Genomic DNA, 26,988 nt, shown 5'->3' on the forward strand with positions numbered 1-26,988 from the left:
CCACAAGTGGTTTGGGAGTTCAGGCAGATGAAGTGATGCAGCTGAAGTTCGGGACTGCCTGCCAGCTCCTCTTTCCATCAAAGAAATGACTCTGTGGCCAGCCTCATCTCCCAGCAGCTCTTCTTCCTGTTATCGTTAAACAAAGAAAAGATAGTTTGGAAGTAGGATGTTTTCCACTGATGCGGATGTGTCCAAGCAAGTGACAGCAGCGTGATGGGTGCAGTCCTGGGATCTCAGTGGCTGGGCCCCAGCAGCCTTCAGAGCCCTGGGCTCTGGACTTGGCTCTGCAGCAGCAACATCACTGATGCTCAGTCCACACACACACACAGAGGATTCTGGAAGTCTTGGGGAAATGGCTTTGCAGGGACTTGTGGTATTTTAATCTCTGTCCTGTCTTTCTCTATGAATTGCAAAATGAGAAATGATGGATTCAGATTTCTTCTCCTTTTGCCAGCTTTGCTTTTAATAACTCTTGACATGAACATGGCCCAGTCTTAATCTGTAATTGCCAGTCGTATCAACATCGGGGTGAGGAATTTATTTGGCAGCAGACACAATGCTATCTCTGGCATTTATTTAATATTCTTTTAGTAAGAATTGTGTATCCTTAAGATTTCCTGCAGCTAACGGGTAAATACTGAATCAGTGAACAGTGTAGAATATAGCCTTTCTACAGGTAAAATGCTTGAAGGTTTTATCTCTATGTTTATTTCTTTTGAATATAGCTCCTTTTGTGCTACTCACTGCTTGTTATTTAATTTTCAAGTCATTGTGGCTGAACTGGTCTAGTTCTTCCATGTTCAGTCACATATCAGGAGTTTGTCCTGTTCTGACACTGGCTGGGACTTGAGGAAGGTTTGATCACTGCTTGCTGGTCCAGTAAGTATTATAAGTACGTGGGATGCAGCAGAACTTGTAAGAATAAAAGGGAAAGAAAAAAAGGCATGCTAAACAATGTATAAATAGGAGCAGCCATTAATAAAGTGTCATCCTGGAGTCAGTGTCATGTGGAGACCAGTAACGAGTGGTGTCCCTCAGGGATCGGTGTTGGGACCGGTCTTGTTCAACATCTTTGTCGCTGACACAGACAGTGGGATTGAGTGCGCCCTCAGCAAGTTTGCCGATGACACCAAGCTGTGTGGTCCGGTTGATACACTGGAGGGAAGGGATGCCATCCAGAGGGACCTTGACACGCTTGCGAGGTGGGCTGATGCCAACCTTATGAAGTTCAACTATGACAAGTGCAAGGTCCTACACCTGGGTCGGAGCAATCCCAGGCACTGCTACAGGTTGGGCAGAGAAGAGATTCAGAGCGGCCCTGCAGAGAAGGACTTGGGGGTGCTGGTCGATGAGAAAATGAACGTGAGCCGGCTTCAGAGTGCACTCGCAGCCCAGAAAGCCAACCGTATCCTGGGCTGCATCAAAAGGAGCGTGACCAGCAGGTCGAAGGAGGTGATCCTGCCCCTCTACTCTGCTCTTGTGAGACCTCACCTGGAGCATTGTGTGCAGTTCTGGTGTCCTCAACATAAAAAGGACATGGAACTGCTGGAACAAGTCCAGAGGAGGCCACGAGGATGATCAGGGGACTGGAGCACCTCCCGTATGAAGACAGGCTGAGAAAGTTGGGGCTGTTCAGCCTGGAGAAGAGAAGGCTGCGTGGAGACCTCATAGCAGCCTTCCAGTACCTGAAGGGGGCCTATAGGGATGCTGGGGAGGGACTCTTCATGAGGGGCTGTAGTGACAGGACAAGGGATGGCGGGTTAAAACTTCAACAGGGGAAGTTTAGATTGGATATAAGGAGGAAATTCTTTCCTGTTAGCTTGGTGAGGCACTGGAATGGGTTGCCCAGGGGGGTTGTGAGTGCTCCATCCCTGGCGGTGTTCAAGGTCAGGTTGGGCGTAGCCTTGGGTGATATGGTTTAGTGTGAGGTGTCCTTGCCCATGGCAGGGGGGTTGGAACTGGATGATCTTAAGGTCCTTTCCAACCCTAACTATTCTATTCTATGATTCTGTGATACTTGTGGATGGTGCACCCAGCACTGTTTTCCTTTGGCAAACAGTGCTGTTACTGCCGGCATTCCAGGCCTTCCTCAGCTTCAAGCATAATTATGCTGTAGGTGTAAGCACTCCAAGTTGGCACAACAGCTTGATTAATTTGTTCTCTGATGTTTCTTTTGATCTGTTCTGTCAGTTCGGTGGCTGCATTAACAACAAAAGAAAACACGAGATGAAAGGACAGCCTTGTTGTAAATGGTTTTCCAAAAATAGCTATTCGTTTCCCCCCTAAAATCTTCAGCATTGGCTTCATTTTCATAGATCAGGCCTCAGGCTCAAAGAAATCAAATAGCCTGTGGCTTTGGCAAATGCATGGGTATTGTCATCTTCCCTGTGTCTTGGCAATCTCGTAGATGCTGTTCCTTAAAAAGAAACCTTGCTGAGATCTCCACCTCTCATGCTTAGACATTTTCTGCTGGCACAGTAGGCTCCCTTGGTTCTAGGTTTAAGTGCTAACTGAGTCCCTCATCCATTGTAAATGAAGGAAGAGCAAAGAACCATAATGCCAGCATGAATCAGATATTGAAAGACTGAAATAAAGGGCGCTCTTCCTTGTTTAGCACATCTTGCATCTGTGATGTTTTATGTTCCAGACACACATCAAGGGGGAAGATAGTTCACTTCTGGCAGCGGAGCTCACAATCTGTTTTGCTATGAGGCATTCTCTGTATGCAGCAAACTTTAAAAAGAACAAACCATGCAGTTGTATTGGCCATCCCTGTGGACTGCTCACCAAAACCTCTCTGCTGCATTGAAAGGGGGATGAGGGAAGGAAAAAACATGTAATAGAAAATGAGTGAATATGTGCTGTATGATAAACAGACTCTTGGTGAGCGGGGATCCAAACCCTACATCGGTTTTAAAAGACTTAGTAAATGCTAGATAAGGAAGACTATTAGATATCTGGAAAGGAAAAAAATAGCCATGGAGCTTAGGGTATGTACAAGACATGGCAATGTCCCTGAATCTGTAAATGGTACAGAAGAAATTTCTTACCTTACAGAAATAAAGATGTGGAATTCTTATGAATGTCCAAGGTTGCATTAGATTAAAAAAAACCTGAACTTTAAAAGCTGAGAAGAAACATGGATTCTATAAACTGTGATTTTTCAGTAGTTCCAGGAACAAGGAAGAAACATCACCTGTGCCCAGAGAAACTGGTATCTGTCCCCTCTAAAACTTCGGCACCTCTTTGAAAAGCACTAGGACATCAGTACAGAAAGGTCCCTGGGCTAGATGACGCCCATGCCTTTGGACTGATGAAGCAAATATACAGTCTGGCTACTTCCAATATTGAGCATCAAGTAACAGTAGTAAACATTGTAGAGAAGCCATGGCTACCTCATGGAAATGACATCCTGAGCCCAGGGATGCAGAACAAAACTTGCTAGATGTCTAGCAGGATAGGGATGAGAGACAATAGTTCTTCGATCCCAAAGAAAAGGGCAGGACTGTATTTTTCTCTTCTAATAATGCAAGGTTTTTGCACAGGTGGTGGTGGTGAGTTTCATAGCTTTAGCTCTGGCAGATGCTCTCCGTTTGCGATGTGTAGTTTTGCTCTGTTGCAGGCCTTCTTGCTTGGCTGTCTTTTAACTAGTTAACTCAGAAATGGTTGTGAGAGTTCTAATGTTCACCTGTCCTGTAAGTTCCCCCGACACCTTTTTTCCCTCCAATTATTTAGATCACTGCTGACCTGAGTGCAGCTACAAAGGAATTGGTGAGAAAGGACCCCCTTAGCCGCAGAGTGTAGCTCCCTGCTGTCTTAGGCAAGCACATCCTCTTATTCTGTCTTAAAATTGGTTAAATTCTTTGTCCCTTTCACTTCTGTTGAAAGTTTATTCTAGAATCTTGCTCGTCTGGTAGAAATCTTCTAATTTCCAAGCTTAATGGCTGCTTTTACCCACTTACCTGTCAGTGTCATTTCTGAAGAGAATTGGTGTTTTTCTTGCACTTACTTGCTGGTATATTTTGTAAGTGCAATCCCGTTTCCTCACAGTCTTTTTCTTTCACACACACACACCGCCAGTCGTCTTCCTATCTCTTTGCTGAACTTGTTGCCATTTAAGGTTTCCTCTTTCTTGAACATGGCTGACCAAAACTGTGCGCAGTATCCTCCATGTGGTCCCAGCACAAGGTTGTATGTTAGCACCTGTACGCATGCTCCCTAGTGCAGTGTAGGGTCTCTTTCATGCCCATTGGATGGTTCAGTCCTTGCAATGATTACCAAAGCTAGTTCTCTGTTGTTGCCAACTGAGAAGCTCCTAGGTAAAGCAGAAATTTATAATATATAAGATAAATTAATACACTCTAAAACTCTTCCATTTTCCTTTTGTTATGTCTCTATGTCTTTCAGTTCACTGTGTGGTCTGATCATGCTGTGTTAATGAAATTACCCAGCTTTATCAACAGAATTCATCAACCAGCTCCACTCTGTGTCTAGCCCATTGATAAAGCTAATAAATAGGACTGGTTTCGCAATGAGTCACTGAAGAACTCTGCAGGAATCCCTCCAGTTTAACAGGGATTACAGTAGTGCAACCTCTTGTCCTGCATCCTTTAGCTAGTTCACAGCATATACTGCAGTGCCTGTGTTGAGGCCCATCTTCTCTTGTGATGACGTGATGAGTACTTGCATGGAGCCTGGACTTAAGGAAAAGAAAGGGGGAGGGGGGGTGTTAATTCTACTACTTTAAAAATTAGGTAGTGTGATCTTTAATCTTTATTCTGCTGCCTTTCTGTTCAACTAGCTTCAGTCTAAGCAGCTGGGAATTTTGTTATCCTTTGGACCGTCTGTTCTTTGAAGGGCCATGTGTGGTTTAGATTCTGTTATTACAGCACTGACAGTGACTACTGTTATTTACCTTTTCCTGTTCAGCACCTTTTTGTTTATGCTAGGCTGAAAATTACTGTTTTTAGCAGCTTTGAGACTGGAGGGAAAAGAAGTTTGAATAAATATAGAGTACAGGTGTAGGTGGCTTGGTACAGAATGTAATTATATAGTCCACTTCTCATCCTCATCATCTTTTTCATCAGGGTTTCTTAAATGCAACAGTAGAAGTTGATACTCAGCCATGTATTAAAGCAGTTCTCAGGGAAAATGTCTTTGAGACCAGAAGAGCTAAAGATGAGGTTCAGTGAGTGCTTCAAATCAGCAATGCTGGAAGTAGTCCTGTCTCCTTTCCTGTCATGACATCTTCTGCTCCTGCAAGTGGCTGTGTGGCATACCAGGTTGGGAAACCATTCTGGCTAAGAAGCGACCACAGACCACAGTCAGTAATTTCTCATCCATGTCAGTTCCCTGATGTAGCTTTCTTTCCACAGAAGTGTTGGGAGCAAAGGGCAGGGATTGTTTTTCCTGGCAGCAGCATCAGTTTCTTAAAGCATTGAGTTACAGCCTTAATTTGATTTGGAAGTTCAGACTTTCAGAAGTATGCACGAAGCATTCTTGGCACTGTTCTTTTGTTAAACTAATAAGGAATCTAGCCTGAGAAGTGCCTTCATAATAAACTCATCAGCAATTTTAGCTGAACAAATCAAAACTACTTCTAGACTGGGCATATTCCTATGGTTTAAAAGGGAATTTCTGAAGGGCAGAAGTTCACGTAGTGATCCACATGGTGCTATATCTTCAAGCATGTGAGATGGGTTTGGTCTGTCTTGTAGCATGCAAAGCTTATATATTGCAAATATGGGCTTTATTTCTATTTCTTTGTATTTCTGCTCCTGTGAGTTTGAAAATATTAGAAAATGAAATTGCCCCATTCCCAAAATAGTGTGTGCAGTTCCAACTATAAACCTGGAATAATTGTAGTGGTTTTGGTGAAAAACTGGAGCATATTTAGGTTATGTTGAAAAAGCAAACATGACTCCGGCTGCGTTTTGCCAAGCCACTGTTGAAGCATTGGTGATGACAATGCTACAAGGCCTTGGAACCTCACTGTACTATGGGTGGTACAAGTGCATAGTAAGATTCAGTAGCCCAAAGAGCTTGTAGGCTGCCTACGAAGGGCACAGAGCTGTCAGAAATGAATGTATCTGCGGGGAGGAATTTTTCTCTCATCTCCTGTTTGTTGGAGATAAAGGGGAGCTGGAACTTAGGGGCTCCGCAAGAGCAGGGGAAATGAATGAAGATGTACTGTTTCTAATGATGCTGCTGCTGGAGTTTGTCAGAGAGTCACGATTTGAGGCTTGTTTAAACTGTGCTGTCCTTTGCAAAGGATGGTGTTATACTCAACAAAGGAAGGGTCTGATAAAGTGCAATTGCCACTGTTTCTTGGCTGAAGGCTCCAGGAGGTGAGTAGATTTCATTTCCTGGGCTCATTGGAGTGTCTTATCTCCGCTTTGGAGCAGATTTTACATTAATCAGGGTATTAAAATTTCATAAACTTTTAGAGAAAGCTAAATGTCATGAGTGCCTTTTACATGTATTGTTCCATATCTAGCATTATGTTTAAATCTTACTTTATTCTTTGTTGAACCTAAGTACTTTAATCACTGTTCCTTTCTTTCTTCCTTGCAGCCTCTGTGAACGTGCTTGTTCAAAATTGCAAGATTTACAATGATGCTAGCTGTGATATCTCTGCTGATGGGCAGCTGCTGGCAGCCTTCATTCCCAGCAGCCAGAGAGGCTTCCCTGATGAAGGAATACTGGCTGTGTATTCCCTGGCACCGCACAACTTGGGCGAGATGCTTTACACAAAGCGGTTTGGTAAGCATACAGCAAGAAGTCAGGGTGGGTGGGAGTGTGAGAAGTTAACTCAGGACTCAGCCTGCAGTGAGAAGTGCAGTAGTCTGAACGCCAGTGATTGTAGTAGCTGGAAATGTTTTATTGGCCTTCCAACCAGCTACAAATACAGTACTACTGGGGAGAAACTTGTGGTTTGGTCTGGACATGTGAGGTGCTGGTACAGGGGAGATGCTAAGGGATACTATTTTATTGCTTAAAGAACTTCATTGTTTTAGGGGAGAGATACTTGCAACAAGGAAATGTCCCACATTCGAAGGAGTTGATGAGGCTTTCTACAGGCAACTGGAAGTAGCCTCGCGACTACATGCCTTAGTCGTCGTGGGGGACTTTAATTACCCCGATATTTGCTGGAAGACTCACACAGCCAGTCATTCACAGTCTAGGAGGTTCCTCGAGTGCATTGATGATAATTTCTTAATGCAAATGGTGGACGTACCAACTAGGGGAGCAGCGCTGCTAGATTTAGTACTCGCCAACAAGGAGGGTTTGGTCGAAGTGGTGACGGTCAATGGCAGCCTTGGCTGCAGTGACCATGAGATGGTGGAGTTTAGGATCCTGTGTGGGAGGAATAGAATACCTAGCAAAGCCACAGTTCTGGATTTCCGAAGGGCCAACTTTGGCCTCTTCAGTCAACTGCTAAGGGAAGTCTCATGGGAAAGTGTACTAGGCGGTAAAGGGGCTCAAGATAGTTGGTTAGCATTCAAGGACCGCTTCTTCCAAGCTCAGGATCGGAGCGTCCCAATGAGTAGGAAGTCAAGTAAGGGATCTAGGAGACCGGCGTGGTTAAACAAGGAGCTGCTGGGCAAACTCAAGTGGAAAAGGAGAATCTATGGATTATGGAAGGAGGGGCTGGCCGCTTGGGAGGAATATAGGACAGTTGTTAGAGGATGTAGGGAGGCAATTAGGACAGCTAAGGCCTCCTTGGAACTCAATCTTGCTAGTCGGGTTAAAGACAATAGAAAGGGCTTCTTCAAATACATAGCAAATAAAACTAACACAAGAGGCAATATAGGCCCACTGCTGAACGAAGTGGGTACCCTGGAGACAGAGGATATAAAGAAGGCAGAGGTGCTGAATGCCTTCTTTGCCTCTGTCTTTACTCCTGCAGACTCTCCCCGAGGGCCCTGGATTTCTATAGCCCCAGAAGGAGTCAGGACAAAGGAGGAGTTTGCTTTGGTAGATGAGGATTGGGTTAGGGATCAGCTATGCAATCTGGACATCTGTAAATCGATGGGTCCGGATGGAATGCACCCACGGGTGCTGAGGGAGCTGGCGGAGGTCATTGCTAGGCCACTTTCCATCATCTTTGGTAAGTCGTGGGAAACGGGCGAGGTGCCTGAGGATTGGCGGATGGCAAAGGTCACACCAATCTATAAGAAGGGCAAGAAGGAGGACCCGGGTAATTATAGACCGGTCAGCCTTACCTCCATCCCTGGAAAGGTGATGGAACAACTTATTCTTGACTCCATCACTAGGCATATCAAGGATGAGGGGGTCATTAAGAACAGCCAACATGGTTTTATGAGGGGGAAGTCATGTATGACCAACCTTATAGCCTTCTATGAGGAAGTGACTAGGTGGAGGGATGATGGTAGAGCGGTAGATGTAGTTTTTCTTGATTTCAGTAAGGCATTTGATACTGTCTCCCACAGCATCCTCATAGATAAGCTAAGGAAGTGTGGGCTTGACGATCAAGTAGTGAGGTGGATCGAGAACTGGTTGAAAGGAAGAAGGCAGAGAGTTGTGGTCAATGGCGCAGAATCTAGCTGGAGGTCTGTGACTAGTGGAGTTCCTCAGGGGTCGGTGCTGGGACCGGTGCTGTTTAATATTTTCATCAATGACCTGGATGAGGGAACTGAGTGCACCCTCAGCAAGTTTGCTGATGACACAAAACTGGGAGGAGTGGCTGACACACCAGAGGACTGTGCTGCCATTCAGCGAGACCTGGACAGGCTGGAGAGTTGGGCGGGGAGAAACTTGATGAAATTTAACAAGGGCAAGTGTAGAGTCTTGCATCTGGGGAAGAACAACCCCATGTACCAGTACAGGTTGGGGGTTGACCTGCTGGAAAGTAGTGAAGGGGAAAGGGACCTGGGGGTCCTGGTGGATAGGAGGATGACCATGAGCCAGCAATGTGCTCTTGTGGCCAAGAAGGCAAATGGCATCTTAGGGTGCATTAGAAAGGGAGTGGTTAGTAGGTCAAGAGAGGTTCTCCTCCCCCTCTACTCAGCCTTGGTGAGGCCGCATCTGGAATATTGTGTCCAGTTCTGGGCCCCTCAATTCAAGAAGGACAGGGAATTGCTTGAAGGAGTCCAGCGCAGAGCCACAAAGATGATTAAGGGAGTGGAACATCTCCCTTATGAGGAGAGGCTGAGGGAGCTGGGTCTCTTTAGCTTGGAGAAGAGGAGACTGAGGGGTGACCTCATCAATGTTTACAAATATGTAAAGGGTAGGTGTCAGGATGATGGAGCTAAGCTTTTTTCAGTGATATCCAGTGATAGGACAAGGGGCAATGGGTGTAAACTGGAGCATAGGAAGTTCCACGTTAACATCAGGAAGAACTTCTTTACTGTAAGGGTGACAGAGCACTGGAACAGGTTGCCCAGGGGGGTTGTGGAGTCTCCTACACTGGAGATATTCAAGGCCCGCCTGGACAAGTTCCTGTGTGATGTACTGTAGGTTACCCTGCTCTTGCAGGGGGGTTGGACTAGATGATCTTTTTAGGTCCCTTCCAACCCTTGGGATTCTGTGATTCTGTGATTTGTATTTGTGCGGCTCTCCTTGTTCTTCTCTACCCTTTGTAAGAATGAGCTTAGTGTGCCATATGTTATGGTAATGCTGGAAGGGAACGAAGAAGCTGTGAGGATGAAGCATGGGGAGGGATTTCAACCTGTGAGAGAAATTACCCCTGTTCTCTTCGTAGGCCCTAATGCCATTTCTGTGAGCCTGTCGCCAATGGGCAGATACGTAATGGTGGGACTGGCTTCCCGACGTATCCTGCTGCACCCGTCCACTGAACACATGGTTGCTCAAGTCTTCAGGCTGCAACAGCCCCACGGTGGAGAAACCTCTATGAGGGTGAGTGTGTGTGTATTCTGCTTCTCTGTGATTCCGTCAGTCATTTTGTGTTGCTTTGGCTCTAGGCTAATAGTTAATTGCTGGGTTATGATAGCAAAGAGGTAGCATGCTCCAAGCCCACTGAATAGGAAACATGTCAGGGACTTTATTACAGAGGTATGCAAACATGGCAGGAGAACATGAAAGTAACAGAACTGTGACACTTTACTCTGGTTTTAAATATGATGACAAACAAATACATTCCATGTCATGGAATACATTCATAAGTCTAGTTAATGCTCAGAATACCTAGTAGGTCTTTTGGACTTCTTTGGGTAATACACATCTTGCTTGTGGTACTGTGATTGGCTTTGCTGAGTTTTTCAGCTGAGGCTTCAGGGTCATTTCCCAAAATTCCTAAAGGCAGCTAACCTCTAGGAGAGCAGCAGTTTTGGGAAGGATAGGAGCCAAGTAGACTAAGGTGAGGTTTACTATACTTTTGCCAAACAGACTTTTGTTGGCTATTTATGTGTGAGCTTTCTATGTACATGTAGGCATATTTTGGCAATGGAATTATCCTTCCGTACTTCTGTTTCTGTATCCACTCTGACTCATTTAGTACCTGCGGAAAAACCTTCATCTTTTTTTACAAACTGGCAGATAGAGTCAAGAGAACACATGTGTCTTGATTTGTTCATCAGCAGAGCACAGCAGCTATTCAGTGATAGTTTAGGATCAGAAATGCCACATCCAGTTGATAATGCGCACAGCATGTGGAGGAGGCAGAACTAGGTAATTTCTAAAGCTGAAATTGGGGCTGGATTCAAGTTTTAGGCCATGTATTCAGGTGACTTGTTGCAGGAGATGAAAAGTAGCTATTCAATAGCTTCTGATTTTGGAGGATAGTTTGATCATAGTGGAATTAACTCAATGAGCAGCTCCCCCCCACCCCTTTTTTTTCCCTTTTAAGCCTTTTTTTTTCTTTTTTGAAAGGCCCCTATGATTATTATTACTTTTGTCACAGCTTTCCCGTGTACAGGGGTTGCATTGAGCCATTTGTGCAGTGGCCCAGTACTGGAGAGAGTCTTGTCTCTGGGAGAAATTGCTTGATTCACCTTCAGACTCTGTAGCTGCTCCCCAGAGAGCTCATGATTCAGAAAGGGTCATCTCGGCTGCGTCATTACATGAGCTGCTTTATCAGCTGATAAAACTCTTGTTTTTCATCATCTGCACCATATTATAAGGCAAGAGAAGATCAATGATGAGGATATTCTTTTTGGTGTACCAATCCACACTTTTCCAGCCCTGGTTCTGAGCTGCCATTCTGGTATGAGCCTCTTCAGGTAAGAGACAGAGATTAAAATGTATTTATGAAGAAAGCACAATTTGGTTAGCAGGTGCTGTTGTTGAAAGCTGTGTGAATGTGGTGAGATCACTAAATACATGGATTCAGTGTCCTGTTAGATCCTTTTAAAAGTGTAGTTTGCCCTGGCACTGTTTCTTTTTGCAGTTAAGATCCTAGTGAAATACACAGCTTATACTGCCAGATATGGGAGTATCCCTTCCCAGAGTCTTTTACCATATCACAGTAAGATAAGTCCTATTAGGTAAAATCATGTCTCTTCCTCTCATCCATCCTTTACATTTGCTCTAAACTCCAGTTGCTATAGCTTCTAGCCCTTCCTTTTGGAGACGGGTTTTTTTTTTTTGTAGCCAGCTTAATCAGTAAGCTGCTGTCAAAATCTTCCATTTATATTTCTTCATCTCCATTTCAAACATATCTTCTTTTCCTATGGTGTGTTACACTGTTCAAATGCTTGTACCCTTGCTCTTAGTCACCATTTAGTGAAGTAATGCTTTGTATTCCCTTAATCTTCTCTTGTAATTCAATCTTTCAGCTTTTGGGTTTTTTTTTTTTCTCTGTTGAATTCTCTCCAAAATACCCTTCCTTTTTTTTTCCCCTCATTCTGGGATATGTTTAAATGTACGTAATGTGATAAGCAGGGTTTTACCAGAAGTCCACAGAGGGTATTTTTCTGTCTGCTTTTTCTGGACTACAGGTCTTTACTTATACACTCAAAAACTTGGTTTTTTTCCTTTCTTGCTGTTAAGGTGCATTGAAAATGTTGTACACTTTTTCCCACTCCTGCTTTTCAGACTTGCTCCACATCACTGCACTCCTGTCTTTCTCATCTGCTGTAGTTCTGGATTATTTTTCTCCAGATGGATTGCATGTATTCGAAAGGTTGCTTTTATCATCTTCCTTGCACATGTATTTTTAGCTTCCAGAAAGCTTTCCCCCACGTTTTTAAATCTATCCAGTCTAGCAGGATTTGCTAACTAATTTTCTGTTTTCTCCTTTCCCACATCGTGTTTAAAGATGTTGAAAACGCTTCTTTTCTGACTGCTTTGGACTTTCAGGTTTCTGCATATGTGACAGGGTCACAACTAGACCGGTTTGAATTCGTTTGGGTAAAGAGCCTTCTTGTGTGATAATGTTAGGTGTTGTTTCAACATTCTGGTGTGTTGTTGGTTATCTTCATGCAGCCTGTAGGACCAAGCTTGGAAACCGTAAAGCTTAATCTTGTAAATATTATTCTTTCATCTAGTTGTAAAAAATTAGTAGATCACCTTTAGCTATTTCTTCTGTCTTGAATTTTGCAATAAGACTGTTCCATGAGTTTGTAATACTTTGCAAGACATGCAAAATGAAGATAGGATTTGAAGTAGAAAACATTGTAATATTCCTAGCGCAGGGGCTGATGTACTCATATTCAGCTGAGTAAAATCCTGTTTCCAGCTTGGCCAGCATGCAGCAGAAGAAGGATTAGGAAACCTGGTGAAAGTGTATTCTTCAGCCTCTAATGTAATGTGCACGTTAGAGAGAATCAGAAAGTGTCTTTGTTGCCTCTGTCCCAAAAGCTTGTAACATAAAGCAGTTGTTATTCAACTTCTTAATTAAAAATAAGTCATAGCCGTGTTCTGAAGCAATGCTTTGTGGATGTTTTAATATTACATTACCCACAAAACTCCCAAGAGAGAAATTCAAGAGAAATGCTACATCAGATTCTATGAAAATTCTTGTAAGTTGTCTCATAATCTTTTCTTCCTTCCCTGATGCCTTTTGATTTGCAATCAATGAACTGGAGATTAGGGCTTGGCAATGTCGCCTATAAGTCACTGCACAAATGTGGGAACCTGCTGAGGGGTGAAATACAGTGATTATTTCTGCTTCAAATTAACCCCTCCTCCACATCCTTGACTAGCAGTCAGTGCAATGCAGCTTTCTGCTCCTCAGAGAGTTTCCTCCATCTGGCTGTTGAAATAGAGGTTTTGAAGATGCAATTAATTAGTTTTGTTACGTGAAACTCTAATAAATTTAATTGCACCTAGAAATCCACTGGCTGCTGGTATCATTTTCAGTCTTGGAGAGAAACGTTCTCTCTGAGAACTACAGGGCTTTTGAATTGTACTAAGGAGCATCTTGGTTATAAGAGTGTGCAACGTCTATATGCATTTTGCTCCTAATATTTCAGAGAGGTTTGGGTAGAGTTCTACAGGTCAGGGCTGATGTGATTTGACAGTTCTGGACTGTGTTCAGAAATGAAGGAAAAGTAGTGAATTGCCATCAGATAGGGTAGTCACGAGTGAGAGGTTCATGCTCTTTCTATTCAGTCGCTTCAGACCGATGTGCTTAGCATTTCAGATGGAAACCCAGCTTTGCTGAAGAACAAGCTTGTTCTTCAGGCTGAGTTTTCAAAAGCTCTCTAGTAGTGTTGACTTTTAACAGGAGTGGTATGCACGAGCTTCATTTCTTGTTGTTTTGTGTTAGTGGTTTACTTCTTTTGCAGACCTAGCTAACACCTCTGAAGTTTATCTGTAGTACAGGGAAGGAATTGTTTTCAGCAGATTTCTAGCTTGCGATGGTACAGGTTACAGTGGTACTGGGAGTTATCTGGGAATACTTGAGTTTCAGAGATGGGAATAATATGGAGTAAGGATAGTTTTTGCAGCCTATTTTGAAAGCATAGGTGGAGCTGGTCCCAGATAAGGAGGATCTGTTTTCAGGTGGCTTGGGTTTAGCATGATTTCTGAATTCAGTGTGATTCCAAGAGTATATGGAGGTTAAAGAACTTAGAAGAATGTGAAATTAGAAACTTGATCAGAGCTGAAGGTCCTTAGAAACATTAAAGAGTAAGGCTCAAATTGCTCTGGATCCGTTAGCAGTGGATATTAGCAGGAAAGGCAGCCAGAAGGTAGTTTTATTTCTGGCATTCACAAATTCTGATGCCCTTGCAATGTTTAATGTTTGTCGTATTACCCAGAGGAAGCTAACTCTAAAATACCAAGAAAACATGATTGCTGTAATCAAATTAAAATAAAACATAGAAAGGAACTTTCAAGCTGAAGGTAAAAAAGTGAGGAAGGTGATAGAAAAATTGATGCACGTGAAGCTCAAGTGCAGTGCAGTTTGTGGGGAGAAGGTGACTTAACCAAGCCCTATCTCAAATAGTGCATTGTGCTTTGAATCTGGAAGGAAATTCAGGCTGTGAAGATCCAGAATTAGCTCTTGACATGACTACTGGTATTTGGGAAACATCCCACTGAAGTGGTCGGTTGGTTGCTTGGATGGAACAGATTACGTGTATGCTTCCATTGTAAACAGATGGAGAATTCCAAATACCGCAGGAAGAAGGGCCTGAAGCAGCAAGGCACATGAGTTTCAGCGCAGAGCCAAGGTTTTTCTCAGCACATTAACTCTTAATGAGGGCAGAGTTTTATTGAGTGCTGTTGTCTCCTGAGCTTCATGCAGGTGTCAGTAGCATCTATTCCGTGTGGCCTGCAAAGGTCACTGCAGTCTGCAAAAATCACTGTCAGACCTCCTAGACTCACTGGGTGAGCTGTGAATAGTCTTGCAGCTGTAACCAAAGGGGCCTTATGCGTGAAAGCAAATTGCCATTCACATTTGCTTCACTGGGGTGCAAGTTACAGTTTGTCAGAACCCTTGATAATGTGAAAAGAAAACTGATTACGAGAGTACGTGGAGATGCCTTACTGCAACACATTAGCTCCAGTGGAAGAGTTCATGTGAACTAGTATACTTCTGAAAGCAAGAGTAGTTTGCAAGAGAGTGCTGACCTCTTGCTGTGTTACTGAAAAAGCATACTTATTGCTGTGGTCCCTTGTGTCTCCTTTTAAAAGAGACTTTGACATTTTCAGGTTGATAGGGAGGGCTTCTGACAACTCTTGAGTAGAACTGCAAATAATACATCCAATTACTGCCCAGAGAAACTTTTCACTGTTGGCAGAACTGAGCCAGATGGATGTTTCTTAGACTACCGAATGTCCAAGCAGAGTCACAGGCTGCATGTACGTGTTGATACTTGAGAGCAGCTCTGAGCAGAAAGGACTTGGGGGGTGTTAGACAACAACACCCAGCAGTATGCGCTTGCAGCCCAGAAACCCCCTGTATCCTGGGCTGCATCAAAAGAAGCATGACCACGAGACTGAGGGAAGTGATTCTCCGCCTCTACTCTGCTCTTGTGAGACTCCATTTGCAGTACTGCATTCAGCTCTGGGCCCCCAACACAAGAGGGACAAGGAGCTGCTGAAGTGAAGTCAGAGAGGCCACAGAGGTGATCAGAGCACTGGACCACCTCCCCTATGGAGACAGGCTGAGAGAGCTGGGCTGGCTCAGCCTGGAGAAGAGAAGGCTCAGGGGAGACTTCAGAGCAGCTTCTAGTGCCTAAAGGGGCTACAAGAAATCTGGAGAGAGCATATAGTAACAGGACAAGGGGGAATAGCTTTAAGCTGACAGAGGGGAGATTTAAATTAGACACTAGAAAGAAGCTCTAGTAAGTTTAACCGTATCCTGGGCTGCATCAAAAGGAGTGTGACCAGCAGGTCGAAGGAGGTGATCCTGCCCCTCTACTCTGCTCTCATGACACCTCACTTGAGTCTTGTGTGCAGTTCTGGTGTCCTCAACATAAAAAGGACATGGAACTGCTGGAACAAGTCCAGAGGAGGCCACGAGGATGATCAGAGGACTAGAGCACCTCCTGTGTGAAGACAGGCTGAGAAAGTTGGGGCTGTTCAGCCTGGAGAAGAGAAGGATCAGGGGAGACCTCATAGCAGCCTTCCAGTACCTGAAGGGGGGGCCTATGAGGATGCTGGGGAGGACCTCTTCATTAGGGACTGTAGTGATAGGACAAGGGGTAACGGGTTCAAACTTAAACAGGGGAAGTTTAGATTGGATATAAGGAGGAAGTTCTTTCCTGTTAGGGTGGTGAGGCACTGGAGTGGGTTGCCCAGGGAGGTTGTGAGTGCTCCATCCCTGGCAGTGTTCAAGGCCAGGTTGGATGAAGCCTTGTGTGGGATGGTTTAGTGTGAGGTGTCCCTGCCCATGGCAGGGGGGTTGGAACTAGATGATCTTGAGGTCCTTTCCAACCCTAACTATTCTGTAATTCTATGATACTAGGAAGAGGGCATGGGGACAGAACCCTTTCCTGACTGATATGGAAAATCCCTCCAGTGTCTTGGCAGACTGGCAGGTATCTTTTGGAGAACAAAGCATATCCAAAACCCACGGTGCTAAGCACTGCTCATGTTGAGTGTTGTAAGAAAGAGCTGTATTCATCATCATTGGAAAATGCAGCTCCACCTTGGTGTTACAGGTGGCATGAAGATTTGCACAGATACGCACATATAAGTGTAGATGCAGGAATGGTATGTTGTATGAGTACTGAGTTTGCTGCCTTGACCGATTCATCCGTGTCTGCATGAAGGTTGGTAAGATAGAACTAAGAAGAAACTGTGATGGTTAAACATGTGAGCTCATGTGATGGTTAAACATGGGAGCAGTGCCAGTTTTACCAAACTGGCATGAAGGAAAGGCTAATGACAGCTATTCAGGATGTTTTCACTTTGTGGGATGTGAAGCTCGGAACTAAGCCCTTTTTCTTTGATATGGGGTCCAATATTAGGAGAGCTGAACTGCTCTTGCAGTTCAGATAAGGCTTTCAGCCTGTTTCTCTCACAGGAGATAGTTAGCTTTGGGGCAGTTGGGGTACATAGTTTTAACTAGGTAGAAGAAATCACGGCAAATATGATTTCTCATCTGAGATTATGTGCAGTCATCTTGCCCAGATCAGGCAGGGCGAAGGGAGCTGAAGTAAATTATTACCAGATTTGCACTAAGCTGGCCATGGGCTGAGAAGAGGTTTGCAATTTCATGAAGACTTTTTGTTTCCCTGTAATTTTTTCTGCCATCTTTCTTGACTTAAATTTAAGCCAGCTCTTTCCTCCACTATTTATGCCTTCCAGACGTGTAGGCAGCTGGATGACAGCCTCTTTTCACCTAGATGAGGATGCACGTAGCTCTGTCATCAACATATTGTTGACATTTGATCTTGTACGATGTTCTGTAGAGGCTCAGTAGACGGAGAGTGGGGTGGAATGGCAGCTGTGCACGAATCCTTTGCTCTTGTCATTAGATCTTTAACATAGTGTAGATTTTGCCGTTACAGTCTCAGCATGACATTTAATGGGGAACTCACAGGTGCTGCTTTTGATTTGCAGTCTGAGTTAAGGGCAAAACTGAAGCTTGTCATTCCTTTTGCCATAGAAGTGACCATGTTTTTCTAGTTCCAGGTTTGAGAGCTGTCAGTGATTTTTGCAAGAGATAGCAATAGCTGGGGGCTGTTTGCACAGTTCAGTTCACTTGTGCATCTGTATTCAATATATACATACCTATCTTCTGTCATGCTAACACCCCCTTTGGCATTCCCCTTTCTCTCCTTTCATCTGTTCCAACACACAATTGAAAGGACAGTTGTTTTGTTTAGGAAGTTCTTGCTTACTCAGCCCTAGGTTTCAGATCTGAGCTTGGACCAGTTGCCTAAAGGGCTTTTTAGAGGTATTACCCTGGTTTTGCAGCCTTAGGGGGACAGGTAGTAAATTAATGAGGCACTTCACTGCCATTGTGTTCGTTTTCCTGCATGAGAGCTTTGTTACCTGGGATGATCTGTTTCTTTGTTAAGACCTAGTTCTTGTTCATGCTTGGAAGTTTCCCAGTAGGTATTTTAAAGCTCTTTCTCATGTAGTAGTTGCATGGCAGGCTTGTGAGATAAAGAAGTCGCTCATAATGCCAAGAGCTAGCCTAAAGAAAGAAAAGAGTTAGATGTGCTGTAATGAGGCTTTTCCTGATCTGAGAGTGATCTTTATGTGATTGTGTATGGTCAACAAGATCAACAAGGTTTTACCTTTGTAGAAAGTTTCTCAGTCCATCCTACAGAAACTTCAGGTGCTGACCTGTTTTCAGAATTGGATCAAGTATGCATAGTTGAGGTTTTGGTTGATGATGAAAATAAAGGGTTAGTTCGCGTTTAATTCGCTGTGGATCAAAAAGCCAAGCTACATTGACAGTAGGTGCAGAAAAAGGCAGAAAGAGGTCTGTTGTGTTGGTAAGGAATGAGAATGAATTTCATATGTGATCCTGTTGCAGCTGGGGAAGATAAATGGAGTTAAAGGAAATTTTGTTTGTGCTGAGCATTAAGTGATAAGATCCATTTGAGAATAAGACTGACAAATCCAAAAAGATAAGTGCATTATTTTTGCTTCTTCCAATTTAACAGAGAAGATCTAATGGAAAGATGTGTATGTTGTTAGCAGGAACCAGCCATGGGGGAAGGGTTGAGACCAACCTGCTGCTTAGGGGCAGACTTGGGGCAAAAAAGCAACGTTTTCCCCTGTCTGACTGTGGGAAATGCAGGTCTTTTTATTTATCTGTGTATTCATACAGAAAGGAGACTCCTTCCAAACAAAGGGGAGACCTGCTTTGTTTCAGAACACCGATGCACATTCTCTTATGAATAACTGTATTGAGCTGCTGATCAGTTATCCTAAGGAATGTTTGCTTTGCATTAAAGGCTTTCTGCTTTAGACAAGCTAGACTTAAACTCTGCTGCAGAGGGCTCTGGGCTTTGTGGCAGTGCAAAGCATCAGCCTGAATTTCAGCAGCTTTTGTGAAATTCATTAATAGAAGGCAGAGTAAGGAATGTAATCTTAGCAAAAAAGGGTTGGTGTCATTTATTAAGGAGATCAGGTTAGGATGTCTGTTTCTTATTATGCTTCTGGACCTTAAAAAGCCACAGACTTGTTTAAACTAATTGGCAGCACTGTAGAAGTCAGTGATGCAGCTGACTTCCTGGCAGCTAAGTAAAGGACATTCAGTGCTTTCAGTAGAGTGGTAGATGCTTGATAGCATCTGATACCCTGGTGTCAGAGGTGGATAGTTAACACATGGACGTTAAAAAAAATCAGGTAAGATCTTTCAGTGGCAACAAGCTATTGGGATGAGTAAGGCAAAAAAAAAAGATAATGATTTGATTTGGGTGCTTTGCAGTCCCAGTGAGATGCTTGCAATCAAAAAAGATGACGTAAAACTTCTGAAACTTCTTGTTCAAGGTCACATTGTGGAGCAGAAGCTGGACACATGGGATAATGCAAAATGTGTGCAGTCCTTGTTGTGCTGCTGTTGGTTTTGCTTTGCTTATGCCTTTGTCCTGTTGCTGGACCTAATCTGGCAAATACAAATGCAGTTTGTGTTTTTCTGCATTTGTTTTAATGCTCTTTGAGTAGTTCCAAACTGTACATAGGCATTTCTTGGAGGTGTACTTTTAGTGAACTTAATTATACAGTGTTGTGGATTGGCTGCGCTTTTAGGGCTTCTTCTGCATTCCATACTCCATGTAGCTTAGTTTGCTGAAGTGTGTTACAAAATGAGGTACCTGTGCTGGCTGAAGGATCTGGTATAGCTGCAGGTACATTGGCAAAGCTGTACAGCCTCTACAGTTACTTTGGTGATATAGCCTGTACCCATATGAAGAGCACTGTTTACCAACATAAACATTATATCTGTGCAGGCATGAGGTATGAATGTAAGCTGCCAGGACAGCTAAACCCATCCAGCAGAGGTCAATGCTCCTTTCTGAAGTTCTTTTCTTTGCAACCCAGGTCACAGTAGCTGTGAAACTGTGGATTTTAACAGTCCTCCCAGTAAGAGGTTTCTGTTGGTTTTAGGACATTAGATGTTTCTCTTTTTGTGTGTTTTCATGGTCAGTCAGCCTCTGGTGATAGCACTGATTCTGTTGCAAAATGAATAATTATATTTTAGGCCAGTGCCTGATAAACCCACCTGATGTGCTTCAGGCTTTCCTCTTCCTTTACCTGTCAGGATGGAGCTTCATGGATGACAAGATTTCCCCATGTAAATGAGAGAACATCTATACCCACTCCCCATGCTGTCTTTATCAAGGTTGATCTAATAGCCCAACTTACTGCTTGGCCTAAGCAAAGGTAATTGCTTGAAATGTATTAGCATCTTGAAAGGCGATGCATCTAGTCAAGAGCAGAAATGTCTCTATTGAATTTAAAAAGATAACAAGCAAGTATTCCTGCTGAGTTTCCCTACCCGCTTTTGCCAACGTTCTCTTCTCTTCCAGCTTCAAAACATGTTTTCTCTTTCCTGTGTGCCAGAGAGAAGAAAGGTCCGACTCTGCCAAACAAGTAGTGTTCAGCACTCCCCTGCTTTTCATTGCTCTCCTTAGTGGTGGGAAGGCCTTTAGCAAAGAGGCAGTTGGGCAGAGGACGTGGTGCCTCTGCTTTGGCCGAGCATGGTGCTGTTTGGACCAGTGCAGCACCGTTGCCAACTGGCAGCAGTAGCAGAGGCTTGGGGCAGCCTGCTGCTCCTTTGATGACTGACAGGATCCTGGCGATTGCTCTCTCCAGCTTTTTAGTGTTGGCACACCAAAGAAGTGGAGGGGAAAGGTGGAAATTGAAGAGCTTTATTAAATAGCAGCAGCTTCCCTGGGATGGAGCGGGAGGGGAAGAGAGAAGCACTAGGTCAATAACTAGGGCTTGCAGGGCAGAGGCTTTTAGCAGAAAGTTTTCTTACCCTTCCAGGGCAAGTACAAATTGAGCTCTGTGCTTGAGTGTTGTGGCCTGGGTCCCCTTCTTCCCACATAAGTACAGCAGCTTGACGGCGAGAAAAAGATCACTGGGAAAGATTCCTTGAGGCTGTTGATTGTGATGCAGCCTCTCCTTGGCTCTCTGCTGTAAGTAAATATAAATACCTAAGTTTAATACGTAAGTGGTGGCTGTGACAAGTGCGACAGTACTGATGTGCCAGCACTGACAAGTTGGAGGGGGGAGCAGCAGCAGTGGACTCGAGGTGGCCTTTGCACACCGCATGCCTTACAGCTCTGCTTTCTCTGAGCCATCTTTTCCCCTGCTGAATTCAACATTGAAGAAGTGTCTGTGAAGTGATGAAATGAGCCTTAGGGAGCTCAGGAGACGATGCAACGGCCCACTCCTGATCAGGGAGGTTGGAAAAGGCACACCAAAGAGTTAGGTAGTTGCAACTATTGCACTCCTTGAAAACAGACAAGGGCAGAGATGAATTACTCAATGAAACCTCCCCATACACATGTCATGATTTTAGGGATGTAGAATGGAAGCAACCAGCTGTTTCTTTAGTGAGTAGTGTCCCTTTTGTGCGGAACCTTTGCTACCTAGACAGTTTCAGTATTTGTAGAAGAAGACCTTTTAATCTTGCTGACATTCACTGAACTCACAGGAGAGATGGAGTCCCCGAAATGACAGAAGTGTGTGTGTAGTGTGGGGAGATCACCAGAGACAGGGTTTTCTACAAACATATTGCACAAGTTAAGCAGCTGTTCTGTGTAATCCAGGCTGGATCCCCTAAAGGGAAGGGGTAGGACCTTTCTTGCCTGCAAAAATGACATTTAAATGTTTGTCGTTGCCAAGAAAAGAACAGCTTGCTATACTTACATTGCCTGCTTGGGCTTCAGCTCCCATAGGGAAGTTCAGAAGCTCCTACTCCTCAGACTTCACAGTGTTTAAAGTTAGAGAAAGATGCCATTCAAACCTCTATTTCAGCACAGCATCTGTAAACAAACACAACTGCCAACTTCACAAAATGCTGACTTGCCACATCTAATGGTGTGGCTGTGTATTACTGAATCAGTATGGTAGTGGTGCTACGAGCAAGTTGACATTGGTTATGGTGAAGAGCCTCAAAGCTTGCTGTGACTACTGGCAGTGGTTACGGGCTGATAAAGTATGGTGCAATACAATATCTCTCCTAAATGAAAATACCACTCTATTAAAATAACCTCTTTGGATGCCGTAGTGCAGTGTGGTGAGTTCCTTAAAGATTAGTGGACTTATACAGCAGTGGTTCTTGAACCCCTGGCCATCAGTATGGCTGTTACACATAGCCTGCAAATAGGGACCAGGCCCAATGAAAGGGAACTGGTAAATTATCAAGTGCGAGTTTTAAGAGTGTCTGAAGGTTGGCAGCAATCTCTTGACCTAGAAGCTGGAGAATCATGTTAGTGTAGGATTCCTGTAATAAGTTGAATATTATAGCTAGAAGCTTAGAACTAGAAAGCGCAGACAATCCCACTGGCAAAGAGTTGTGGTCACTCTGTGGTGTGTTTCAGGCTGGCTTCTTTGGTTGAAATAGCTCAGTAACTTTTAATAAGATTTAGCAATGGAAACAAAAAGATAAGAAAAAAAATCCAAGAGGAATTATCCGTGATCTATGGAGAATAATGCTTCCTGGCAGGCTTCTGACCCTCTTTGAAGAGAGAGACCTGCCGATGTTGAAGAAACTTTAATCTGTGGATAGAGTAGGGGGTCTTGCTAATGGATGCAATTGCCAGAGCCGGTCTGTATGACTGCATCAGATTGATTAGCTGGGTCCTGGTTACTGCTGCGAGTGGTGATTATGCCAGTACAGCTGCTTTCTCTTTTTATGTACTAATTACCACATGCACGGATGTCATCACCCTTAACACTGCATGGAGTTGTCCCATTAGCGTGGGAGTGGGAAGCAGCAGGGGAGGGGAGCTCTTCAGCATGACAAGCTGTTTGGAAGTGAATGGAGTGGAGTGATGAAGCAATTATTCTTACGCAGAAATGTTAAGCCATCTTGCCTTTGGGATTCTGCCCTCAGCCAACGTGTTTGCAGGTTGTCAGAACCAGACCCGTGTCCTTGGCAGCACTTTCCATGGGGTGCTATTTACTCAGCTGTAGCTGGCAGGTCTCCCCCTTTGGCATGGCTGGTTGGGGAGCATGTGGGACAGCAGCTCTGCAGACTCCCCTGTGGAGGAGAGCTTGTGGCTAGCCCAGGAAGGCAGCTTCTTGAGCTGTAATACCTTGTAATGCCATTCTCAGGAGGAGAGGAGCCATTTCTGACTTGCCGAAGAAGGATGTGATGGAAAACCCTTGCAGTTCTTGAGAGTTTTGGAATGCTTGTTTTGGAATGCTTCCAGCTCTGGCAGACCCCTCCTTTTCTCCTTCCTCCTCCTCAAAATCCAGTCTTCCCATCAGAGTGCACCATAATCTCCATGGTAACAGGTGTTAGCATCATACATCTCATCGTTTTTCCCCAATTCTTTTTCTTCCATGGTAGACATGGGTAAGACCTAGATAAACCTGTAAGGACATGTTCCTTCCATCCAAACACCAAGCTTGTCTGAATAGGCAGACTGCTGAGTGATAGCCAGGGTGAAGAGTGATCAGCTTCTGTCATACAGAGAAATCGTGAAGGACATTTTCTCCTTTAATGTTGTGTCTTCCTCAGAGGAGAGGTTAAATTGTATTACTGACGACAGGACATAATGTAGCTATTGTTTTGCTCTGATTTACTTTGCATTATGATGGTCAAGATGAAGGTTCTGGGTACTACCCTTTGGAGGGCATACAGCTAAGTGGTTTCTGCCTCAGACTTCAGGTTAAGTTGTCAAACACGCGATGTGGGGTGGGCAGTAGAACTACAGAGAAAGAACAGTCCCAGTTTGTTACGGTAGCTGATGAGTTCCACCCACAAGAATTGTAATTATTACTTCAGGCCACCCCAGTAGTGCAGAAGTGGTTGACCTGCATTCTCATCTACCTTTATCCTGTTGTTCCAGCACATCCTCATTCCATTCCCTGCTTCCTGGTCCAGCACCATCTTTTCTGGGGAGTCTGGAAAACATGTTTTGTGATGGATGGATGGTTGCTCACCATTAAAAACTAACGTAAAACACATCTTTAACCTGGGACTTACCCCATTGAAATGCTAGATTTGAAGTCTGTGTTACCTGCAGTGTTTACAGGTTTAAACCCTACATCCATTTCTGCAGAAATTCTGTTAATGATTTGGACTTGTAAATGCAGTCTTCAGTCCTGCCCTTCTGAAGCCATGATGGAACATATTCTGATGGCCCAGTCCACTGACACAGCTTGTCCCTGTTCCTGGTAGTCAAACTTATTCACTACCCCACTTCACACTTCCTATACTTTTGTTTTCATGATCTGCATATGTCATATTTTCTAGCTAAATAGTGTTGTCAGTATACCAAGTTGTGGTTGCTGGATATCAGGGTGCAGGAAAGCATTGTGCTCTACAAAAGACATTAGCTTCTTGGAGAATGACAGTACCCATGTAGATATAATGCGCCACTTCAACATTCTTGCTTTTCAAGCTCATATGCTTTGGAAACCAAGCTAGTGCAGACCCGAGAGCAGAATTTGCCCTTGGTCCTTTGTGTGCACAGGGTTTTCAGACAGCTGCATTACTGCAGCTTACAGCTGTGCTAACTACCAGCAGTCTTAGCAGCTCTTCAGCATCTTACCTTACTGCAGATAAAATGGATGGTGTTGGAAGAGGACCTGAACTGAGAAGTTTTGATTTTCTTCCATGCACCGTTGCTGTGGGGTTGGCCAAACTCTGAAACATTGTCAGGAGGCTGTTTGAATGCTTAAAAAAGGAGAGAATTGTGTATAATTTTTGCATAAAGCTTGGCTTAGAAGCAATAAACTTTTGATGCTGAAAGCCCCTGTGTACTCGCTAGATTCCTGTTCCACACTGATGAGTTAAGATGAAAGGTGAAGGCCAGAAGAGCCCCAGCTGTTCTGCCTGCTTTCTAATGACTATACCACTTGTCCCCCTCAGTTTGTTTAATTAGTTTGAATAGGACTCTGCAGCCTACTGAGTGACATGCAGATTCTCCTGGGGAAGAATTTCTTCTACTCCACAGCTGTGTGCCAGTCAGTCTATTAAACACTTAGGGGCACATGTATGTGCATTTCTAGCTTACTCTCACTGCTGGATTCACGGTTTCTTGCAACATCCTGTAAAGTGTTGTGGTCTTCTTGGCTAGCTGTGCTGCTGCAGGAAGATTGAACATTTGCTTGAGCCTCCTTGGCTCTCCTGTCTTGTATTGTCCTGTCAAGTAATCTCCTGTTACTGTTTCAGAGAGTTTTCAACGTTCTGTACCCGATGCCTGCCGACCAGAGAAGACATGTCAGCATCAACTCTGCTCGCTGGCTGCCTGAGCCGGGCCTGGGATTGGCATATGGCACCAACAAAGGGGACCTGGTGATTTGCCGACCAGAGTAAGTGCTTTACGTGGAGATGCAACTGCTTTGGCTGTTCTGTTCTTAGGGCAGCGGGGATAAGATGGCTTTTTACTGCCTGAGACATTTCACATGAGGGACCCAAAAAACCCAACTGCTGATAGTCTTTTTGGACTGCCATAGTGTTTACCAGAATCTCTTACAATCAGTGTTTGGTTTGTTGATTATGAACTTCTGAGGCTCTTTGAAGTGCATTTCTTCAGCTCATTTTATTTCCCATGTGTTCCTAGTTCTGGATCCTTTGTTTCAAATGTGTCTCAGTTTCTGAATTTATGGACTTCTCAAAGTTTCCAATGGGAACAGCAAATTTGAGCTGTTACTGATACGCTTGCTTTGCTCAGCTTTCATGGACCACTTGGAGTCCACCAACCAGGTTGAAAGCTGCTGACCTAGAGTTATCGAACGCTTATTAACAGTATTCAAGCATGAGATTGTATGAGCTGCAAAGATTTTTGTCATGATTGTGAGCAGGCCAGTGAATTGTTTTGGTTCTCTTTAAAGTGCAGTGGTGTGATATGTAGACTTGAGCTCTGTTTTATTTGTACAGCACCATGAAAGGTGTAACTGACCTTTGTAAACTTGCAATTAAGCACAAACTAATTTAGATGTAGCGTGGCACAGATGATGACTGAGCAGTGTTCTTGGGGAGTCTGCACCATACTTTGTTGAGATCCTTTTCTCCATTGTGTTGTGCAGATGCTTGTTTTGGAGCAGTGTTTCTTTCATGCTGCAGGAGCACTTCAGGGTTTTCTCTGCTTCAGTTATTTACCTTGGTGTTCTTTTGGGTTATGTTTCACTTGTTGAAGTTCTTTGTAACTTAAAAGCTGGCAGCTAAAACCTTGCAGCACTGCTGGGGGTCTTACCACATGCATGTGGACTCCATCTGTTGTGCGTGAGATCAGGCATGTGGTGATTGAGGAGGCTCATATGGGCAGCGTAGAGCCACTCTCTTAAATCAGAATGAATATATACAATTGTAATAGTGACTAATTCAGTACAGCCTTCTAGTGAAATCTGTGGTTGGAATTCAGATTGGACCAATTTCAGTCATACAGAATGCCAGCACTCTTCAAACAGCCGTCTTGTTCTCTTGAACATAATCTTTCATCAAGGCCTTATTTATACATGAAGTTCTACAAGATATTATTATGGAATAAGCTATAATCACTCTTCCAGGATAAGTGGCTTTCTTCAAGAACAGTTGCTGTACTTTCTAAGCAGAGTTATTCAGGAATAATGGATCTCTTTACCAACTCCAAAGTTATTCTAAGTTTTTGTCAGTATAGTGAAGTGCTAAGATCTAGTCTAGTGATTATGGCTCATGAGATGAACTTGGATGAGACCCAAGGGAAATGAAGTCTCCCTGAGGATGGATGCTTTGAATGCTGCAGAATCGAGCTAGGTCTGACTGTTGTGGCTTGCCACACCTACATTCGGTATCCATTCTGGTGCTCGCAGTAGCCCTAAGCTAAGTGACATGTCTCTGTGTGGCACCTCACTAATTAAAGACACAACAGGTACACTTTCGTGCTATGTTATAGAAGCAGTGTCAGTCCTTCTTCAGCATCTCTGTGGAACCTTCGTAGCACACCGTCTTGCTAGGGCGCTCTTCTATCTCCATACTTTTATTCCAGCAACAAT

General features: G+C 44.0%; 1 protein-coding gene across 5 annotated transcripts in view; it reads left to right on the forward strand.

Moving 5' to 3' along the window:
• The window catches only part of AMBRA1 (autophagy and beclin 1 regulator 1), a 139,040-nt gene that overhangs the window by 83,449 nt on the left and 28,603 nt on the right, over positions 1-26,988 (forward strand). For all 5 annotated transcript variants that reach the window (XM_065682938.1, XM_065682934.1, XM_065682936.1 and 2 more), the window contains 3 exons: positions 6,574-6,762; positions 9,725-9,879; positions 25,187-25,326. In XM_065682938.1, coding sequence (XP_065539010.1) covers positions 6,574-6,762; positions 9,725-9,879; positions 25,187-25,326 — 484 coding nt within the window. The remainder of the gene's footprint in view (positions 1-6,573; positions 6,763-9,724; positions 9,880-25,186; positions 25,327-26,988) is intronic.

The sequence above is a fragment of the Lathamus discolor genome, chromosome 6 (assembly GCF_037157495.1).
Source record: "Lathamus discolor isolate bLatDis1 chromosome 6, bLatDis1.hap1, whole genome shotgun sequence".
In the NCBI taxonomy this organism is placed as follows: Eukaryota; Metazoa; Chordata; class Aves; order Psittaciformes; family Psittacidae; genus Lathamus; species Lathamus discolor.